This window comes from Anoplophora glabripennis, unplaced genomic scaffold (assembly GCF_000390285.2).
Source record: "Anoplophora glabripennis isolate ALB-LARVAE unplaced genomic scaffold, Agla_2.0 scaffold802, whole genome shotgun sequence".
NCBI classification, from domain to species: domain Eukaryota; kingdom Metazoa; phylum Arthropoda; class Insecta; order Coleoptera; family Cerambycidae; genus Anoplophora; species Anoplophora glabripennis.
The window spans coordinates 5,498-14,589 of NW_019416891.1; the positions used below are offsets into that span (position 1 = coordinate 5,498).

Below are 9,092 nucleotides of genomic sequence, written 5' to 3' on the forward strand. Positions count from 1 at the left end.
CTGATGAAAAAACAGAATACAGTTTCGAAAGCTTGAAAATTTAAAAGAGTGTAACTTTTTTTAACCTTGGCTGCATCCCCGTCTAAGAAAGAAATTTGGTATATATTGATATATAGATCTATATTTACTTATTCTCCCTAAATAGTTTACATATTTATGAATATTATAATAATTAAATACTAAAAGTCATGTTAACAGTTCGTGAAACTTATTTGTGTTTAATTTTAGAACCTATTAGAAAATTTTTAGAAAGTATGAGCATTTCTACAAACTCCGCAACCCAATGCAAATTCTTCACCTGTAGGAGGATGTTTCATAAGTAACGGGCATTCATATCCTTCAAGTTGCATAGCTCTTGGACCTAAATGAAAAATACTTTGATTAGTGATTTATACAGGGTGACATGGAAAGAAGTGCATAGCACCATACGATAGAGGACCTAAAAACGTATAAAAAGTTCCTATACACTTATGTCTAAAAAAGAGTGTTAAAGAAATTTTTGAAAATATTGATTTCTTTTTATTACTTCCGATTAAGTGGAGGGAATTTACTGACAATTGGTACATAATATCGTCTACACGTAGCCAACCAGTGGCGGAGTTAGAGGGTTCATTATGCTTAAATCAAATTAATAAATGAATAGGGTCTTGTAAATATTAACATTATAACATTTTGCGATAGGTAATATAATTCCTATTAAAAGTTCCTCTCAATTTTTGTCATCACCTCAATCATATGTTGCAAGGTTTCCCTACAAAAAATTTTCACTTGACATAAAATCCATGTCCATGTCCCTCAAATAGCAGCCACTCGCAATATTGTACACTGGGTAAATGATCGTCTAATACGTGATGAGCTTTTTGAAAATGGAAGGAGTAATAGCCATGACTTAAGGACTTGTCTGACTGACTCGCGGTTTATTTTATGTAGCTAAACTTATTTTTCTGGTACTTATTTCTGGATTATTTTCTACCGTTTGCAAAATAGCTTCTTTGTTATTAACAGTACGATCAGTATTAATTTATTAATTTGATTTAAGCATAGTGAGCTCTCTAACTCCGCCACTGGTTAGCAACCTGTAGAGGACATTATGTACCAATTGTCAGTACATTCCCTCCACTTATTCGGAAGTAACAAAAAATAATACTTTCCAAAATTTCGTTAACACTCTGTAAGTATCTCGGAAACAAAATAAACTTTAATAATTATTATCAATATCATATTATTTGTTTCAAATGGCATATACTTTACATTTTTCCCAGATTAATTTTATTTGCCCTGTTTTTATTAAATACCTCTTAAAAAGTCAGATAATAACAGATGAACTATTTATACAGTGTGTTCTGAAAGTCTGTCAGGAAACTCCGGGAAGTGATTCTACGGATTAAAATAACAGCAGTATATAATGAACATTTTTTCAATCACCCACTAATTAGATGAAGCTCTATTGGACCAGTCAGAGAAAAGTTTCATTACCCGCCGCTAGAGGGTACTTCACCTAGAACTAAAAATTCATATATAGTTCATAACTTTTTCTCTTGCTTAACATCACAGAAATTTAAACATTATTAAAATGAGAAATAATATCAGAAAAAATTATGCACTCTTTGTTCAAGCCGATAACTGTTTCCAGGAAATCGCTATTTAAACATCAAATTTTTGATAATTCTTTCTGTAATTAATCAAGTTGCCATACTTTAAATAAATACCATTAGTAATTTTGGTGTTATGAATTGTAATAAAAATTGTTTAAAGCAGGTATGTTTGATTGTTCACCATAATAAATTTTTTTCGAAAAATAAGATGAGGATAATGAATTTACTAATAATATTTTATTTAGTAACAAAGCCGATTTTGCAAGAGATGGTATTACATCATGGCAACTTGATTAATTGCAGAAAAAAATGTCAACAATTTGATGTTTAATAACATTTTAATTGCGATTTCCTGCTAAACGGTTACATTTATCGGCTTGAATTAAAAGTACATAATTTTTTCTGATTTCCCCTATCAATAATGTTATGAACAAAACAAATTTTGAGTTCTAGATAAAGTGCCTTCTAGAAGCGGATAATGAAACTTGAATTGAATAAGTTATTTAAATAGAAAAATTAAAAAAAATTAAATTTGACAAACTGTAACTTGTGAAACAATTGACAATTTGAAAAAAATTTTCATTACATACTGCTATTATTTTAATCCGTAGAATCACCTCCCAGAGTTTCCTGACGGACTTTCAGAACACCCTATGTAACTATATACAGGATATTTCGAATAAGGATCGACACAGAGCAGGGGCATGTAGGGGAATTCAAAATATAATGATTTAACGCAACTTACCTTTACACTAATCTGCACCCCTGAGAAGTTGTAGGTCTTAAAAGTGGGGTTTCAAATTTCGAAAAAAATCAATATCTCAATTATACTTGAATTTAGAAAAACCAAATTTGGTACACGGTGTGACTGTACCGAGAGTATTAATCGACAGTAAGTAGAGTTCAATTAGAGCCTTTTAGGGGATTGATGATGCACCATTAAAATGTGACAGAATTTTTTAACCCGTTGGCGGACTTAAAAAATTATGACTTTATTTTATGGGGAATTTAATTCTAAAACTTTTCTTACTCTTGTTAGTTTTGAAACAACTTTATTTAAAATCGTCGAAAATTCAAAAGTTGTCTATGAATTTATTCAGATATTGGATATTGAAGACTAACAATTGGCAACAAGCAATATCACTCGGCTAAACTTTAAGCCTGTTAAGGGTTATTCGAGCAATAGTGTGTAGTATATTTTTTTATAATTTCTGGGCAACTTTTATTAACGTACATTATTTAACAATCATCTACTTTTAATAAGACCTATATCCCATTAAAAATGAAATTAAGTTTGTAAAGTGATAAAAAAAATTAACAACGGCGCGGCGTTTGTGAGTGATATTACCAGAATGTACCCTTAAATATTATTAGTCTCTTTAGGTCTAGGAGTAAGTTACTTGGGGAAAATAATATACAGATATTGCAGATATTTTATACAGGATGTCTCACGGTCACGGCCCATTAGAATTATTTCAGAGACTACTTCGATTTGAATTTTGAAAATTTGGGATACCGGGTTTTTGAGCATGACCTTCTCAACTAAAATAATGGCGTCCACATACCACTTCCGGAAGTTGCCATGAACTTGCTTATTGTAAATGGAACACCCTATATATTACTGCAATTTTTGATTCTACGTGTTATTTTAGGTGGACTTTTATGAAGTTTTCCTATTCCTAAAATTTACCGTTTTCGAGATATTTAATTTTTTTCAAAAAAATGGAGAGAAACAGTGACTAGCTTCAAACCATGTGTATTTTATAGTAAGAAAGATAAAGCAACAATATTTATACAGGGTGATTCTGAACTTATCCAAAAAAAATTCTGAATGTACAGGGGACCCTTACAAATACAATTTTGTAAAGAAAAAATCAAAAAGGGCAGTTCGAAAATGATTTAAAAATACACTTTTGCACCGCACTGGAATCTGGTCCACTGTAAAACCTGACCTCGCACAATGCGACCGGCATGGCAGTGTGATAAAAACGGACAAAAATTTTAGCAATGAAAGAAATAAATAGAATTTTATAGCACCTATTTTATATCGGCGAATTCAACTGCTCTTGCCTTTATTAATTAATAAAATTAATTTGTGTTTTTAAGTAATAAATTTATTTGACATACATTTTATCCACCAACGTGTAAACACATTTGGGTCCGTCTTACACAGTTTCTACGAACTAACACAAATATTGTCTTGTTTCACCATAACACAAATGTTGTCTTGCTTCACCATAAATTAAAACGATATCCATCAACTCCTGCTATATACGCAAACCATTACAAATTGAAGCTACTTTCTGCTCTTCATCCGCCGTGCAGCGTGTACAATTTTGTGACACGATGTTAGTGCGATACCAAGAAGATCCACAATTTTTGCAACAAGAAACTTTCAAAGTAATTTAGCGTAAATGTTTTTTGTCTAATTAAAGGTAACCAAATTTCTTACCATATCTACGAAGAAAATTTAAATGTCGACAGATATCTCAATATTTTACAAACGGTTGTAGCAGATTTTCTAGATGATATACCTTTAGACCAACTAAGGAAGTATTTGTATCAATTAGACGGGGCTTCACCTCACTGTCACAATCAAATCGATCAACAGCTGACTGAAATGTTTGAAGATAGATGGATGAGACGCCTAGGACCGTGGAATTGGCTAGTGAGGTCTCCCGACCTCACTCCATTAGATTTTTATGTTTGGGAAGTAATAAAGCAAAAAGTTGCTTCAAAAGTGGATTTGATTGCTCGAATACGAAGAGCGTTTCATGAATCGCCTGCAGCTGAAATAGCAAAAGCGGTGACTGATGGTGTTATCTCTAGAATCCACAAGTGCTTAGCCATTAATGGGGGTCATATCGAACACTTAATGACTTTTTTAAGTAATTTTTTTTATCTTAGTGCATTATTATTAACATACATAATTAAAATTGTGTATTACTATGTATGAAGTTGATTTTTTAGAATTCTTCTTAATTTTATTCTGCTCATTGGTGGAAAATTGAGATATGTCTCATTAAAAACTGTAAATGTGCTGCTTAGGATCTCATTGCAACGTCTGTGAATAAATAATAATAAATAACTGGTGACAGTTTAGTTGTTTGTTTTGAAGTTTTGCTAAATATTCCACAGCTATCCTTGCAAGGAATTACATGATTTTAGGTGATTACACAAAAAATAGTAGATAACTTAAAAACTAGAAGAGATAGGTATAGAGAACCGTGATACCGTTCGAAGGAGAACAAAATTGTGTATCAGAATATAGAAAAAACATACAGTGTGTTCCATTTAAAAAAACCGACTTATGAATGTTTGAAGTTAACTAAACTCGGCATTAAATTTCTAGCACCCTGTATGCAATTAAGCCACTTTGAAAGTATGAATGGGAATCTTAGGGGTCTAGCTATCGCCCCTATAAATATTGTTGCTTTATCTTTCTTTCTATAAAATATACATGATTTGAAGCTAGTCACTGTATCTCTCCATTTTTTTGAAAAAAAAATAAATATCTCGACAACGGTTAATTTTAGGAATGGGGAAACTTCACAAAAGTCCACCTAAAATAACACGTAGAATTCAAAATTGCAATAATATATAGGGTGTTCCATTTAAAATAAGCAAGTTGATGGCGACTTCCGGTATAACCGGAAGTGGTACGTGGACGCCATTATTTTAGTTGAGAAGGGCATGCCCGAAAACCCGGTATTCCAAATTTTCAAAATTCAAATCGAAGTAGTCTCTGAAATAATTCTAATGGACCGTCACCGTGAGACACCCTGTATACAGGGTAGCTTTTCAGTAGGTATACGTCATAATTTCAGAAAATTATTGTTTGGGTCATTTAATCTTTAAGCCTTAATGCTCTAGAGGTTGGTTTTCAAGTTAAAATTGTTGAAGTTTTACAAAATATCAAGGTTCTGCATACCTAGGACTTACAGTTTGTGAGATATTTAAATTTTAGTGAAAATGCAGGCATAGCGTAGAAATTTAATATTAGCAATAAAAAAATAATTTTAAGGAAGCAACTTTGGTGAGTATATTTTAGATCCTTGAAGTTATAACTCATTATATTTCTCACTTAGCATTATACAGGGTGTTCAAAAAACTGCTAAATACTTCTCTCAACTTTAAACAGCAATAACTTGGTTATTTTAAATGGGACACTCAGTATATTTTTTACTTTGGGAGTTAGGAAATTTAAAACTCTTTCAAACTGTGTATAGGTTCTCTATACATATTCTACTGGTATTGAAGATATGTGTGCCGTTTCGTTTCCTATCGATTTTTTTTGTAAGATGTATCCACGTGTCTTTATCGAGGTCTTTATTGAATTGGTTTGGGTTCTTCTCTCTAAATATATTGAGAAAAATGAGGATGCAATTATATGGCGCACCTCCAAATTTTTCATATTCAGTGAGAAATTATTTAAATCGAAAATTTAGTAATAAACGGATAAGTGCATGTCAGTGGCCACGTAGGTGTCCAGACTTCACCGTAATGGACTTCATTGTTACGAGCTATATAAAAAATCTTGTACACAATGTTCCACCTACTACTTGCGATGACATTGGAGGGAAGGATTAGAGATGCATTTGCGCGAGAATATCATTTGAAGATAGAATAAGATGCTGTATTCAGGAGAATGGTTATCAATTCGAACATCAATTAAAATGTTTCTTTGTTTTTCTAAAAGTAAAATTTCCTTTTGTCATTATCATGACAATATTCAAAAAAGTTTTCTAATAAAAAATAATATTTTATAAGCAGGATAATTATAAAAAGTTATTAGTTCTGTATAAATATGTTTGTAGTAAGTAACTGAATTATTTATGAACATGAAAAACTTTTTTTAAAGAAAATTTTACATTTAGAAGAAACAAAGAAAAATTTTAATTGATGTTCGAATTGATAACAATTCTCCTGAATACAGCATCTTATTCTATCTTCAAATGATATTCTCACGCAAATGCATATCTAATCCTTCCCTCCAATATCATCGCAAGTAGTAGGTGGAACATTGTGTACAAGATTTTTTATATAGCTTGCAACAAAGAAGTCCATTACGGTGAGGTCTGAACACCTACGTGGCCACTGACATGGACCATTCCTACTTATCCATTTATTACTAAATTTTCGATTTAAATAATTTCTCACTGAATATGAAAAATTTGCAGGTGCGCCATCTAATTGCATCCTCATTTTTCTCAATACATTTAAAGAAGCATCATCAAGAAGAACCCAAACCAATTCAATAAAGACTTCGATAAAAACACGCGGATACGACTTACAAAAAAAATCGAAACGGCACAAATATCCCCAATGCCGAGTTTTAAATTTCCTAACTCCCAAAGTAAAAATATACTGGGTGTCCCATATAAAATAACCAAGTTATTGCCGTTTAAAGTTGAGAGAAGTATTCACCAGTTTTTTGAACACTCTGTATAAATGACGACAAATATAACAATTTATAACTTCAAAGATCTAAAATAGACCCTCCAAAGCTGCTTTCTTAAAATTATGTTTTTATTGCTAATATTAAATTTCTACGCTATGCCTGCATTTTTCACTAAAATTGAATGAAATATCTTACAAACTGTAAGTCCTAGGTATGCAGAACCTTTAATAAAGATCATCTATTTTTTTATGGTGCTTTCAAAAATGCAGTAAAATACAGGGTGTTCCATTTAAAAATACATAACTTTGATATGGTACGCTTTTCCTGGACACCCTGTATATTTCAAAATATTTTTAAAATGTAGCCGTAATCAACCTACACATACCCACCTAAACAGGTTTCTGTAACATATGCCGTTTGGTCACTAGCGACCGAGGCGTTACTGGTGGCCCACCCTGTATATTAAAAATTTTAAAAAATTGTTAGAAAATTTCTACCTAGTTATCTGAGGAACAGCGAAGAGACTTCCAAACAATTCAATTGAATGATTTTGGGATTTTTGATGGTTGCAGTATACTTTGAGTACATATACTGTGTTTTAAACAAAATTTCCAAACATTTTTTTGTGTTTTAGAAATATTTTTCTTATATGTTAATTTTATTTTAAACTTGTCGAAAATATACTGTTTATTTGAAACAAATTGGAAGATATCCTTTTACTTCAAAATAACAGGACGAATTAAATGCACTTATTCAGTCTGTGAAATATTCAGTCTTGCCGAAATTCTGCGGTTCTTAGTGACAATGTTTCCCAAAATACCAGTTAATTTTTTCCATTAATTAGTTGTATCATGATGAATTAAGCTAAGTTGATCTTCAGAAATATTTGAATAAATGTGACATATTTTTAAACTTCACTCCTGTACTTCACAAATCAGTGGCTTCAGACCCTTGGTTCATTACGACTTTTTGGTCTAAAGTAATTCAAGTAACTTCTGGAAGTTATGACGTATACTGATATCTTGTATATTTCCTATAAACATTTTTTACTAACTTATATTTACCTGCAGGACACACGGGCAATTCACTTTTATGTAAGTTGGTTACCCTTTGAAAATCATCATGACAAAGATTACAAAAATGGGTGGTACCAAAACAGAAGAAAATTGCAACAGAACAACAATAGCGACATTTATATTCCAAAAAATCCGTGCCATGTTTAGGACATATTTGTGCCCTTGCTATGTCAGAACAAGCTCCACAAACTAATTCTGTTGGATCATAATTTTCACCTAATTCAACATCACATCTAACTTCACCCCCATAATATGCCTAGAATTCATCAAAGATACATATACTTAATTTTTATTATAATTGTTGATTGATTTTACCTTGTTGCATTTGTAACACATATAATACGCAAATCTGTCCATTGCATACGAAGCAGTATCATTATGAAAACTTGTACCAGGTACAGCCTCAGCAGCATGCAATCCTTCATATTCTAATCTCATTAACGCTTTCCTGCGAACATCATTATACAGTTCTCGGACGGGTGTCAGCAACTCTTCTAATATTTCATGATCAATTTCTGTCTAAAAATGCAATATATGCATGTACAGCGCTATCCAAAAAGTTTGCACCATATGGGAAAGTGTACTGTTGCATTGTGCTTGTATGATATATATATATATAGGGTGTTAATGAATAGGTGTTACAAACGGATATGGTATGTAAAAAATCCAAAAATAAGTGCAGTTTACTTAATAAACATATTATGTCCTAAAGCGGCTCATTTTCGAGATACAGGGCGTTGAAATTTTAAAAATAATAAACTATTTTTTCCTGTAGCTCCGGTATTAGTTAATATTTCTTTATCAAACTCAACAGACAGATTTACTAGCTTAAAGGATGCATAAATATGGCAGAAACCATTTATTGGCTTCTTCTAGTGGCGTGCGATAGGTGTCGTTTCACCTTTTATCCCCCCTAAATTGTGCGGCACTGTACAAATATTAGTTTTTCGTATGTTTTTGAATTTGCTAGTATTTTTTACGTAAATAATGTATACTTGTTAGACTTCCATAAAATGAGTA

At 31.7% G+C, this 9,092-nt stretch overlaps 1 protein-coding gene across 1 annotated transcript in view; it reads right to left on the minus strand.

Moving 5' to 3' along the window:
• Positions 1-203: 203 nt before the first annotated feature.
• LOC108910387 (E3 ubiquitin-protein ligase MYCBP2-like) overlaps positions 204-9,092 on the minus strand; it is a 56,273-nt gene continuing 47,384 nt past the window's right edge. The window contains exons 10-12 of the mRNA XM_018714974.1: positions 8,388-8,591; positions 8,061-8,328; positions 204-361 (exon numbers count right to left, since the gene is read on the minus strand). Of these exons, the coding sequence (XP_018570490.1) occupies positions 246-361; positions 8,061-8,328; positions 8,388-8,591 (588 nt within the window). The 3' untranslated portion in view covers positions 204-245. The remainder of the gene's footprint in view (positions 362-8,060; positions 8,329-8,387; positions 8,592-9,092) is intronic.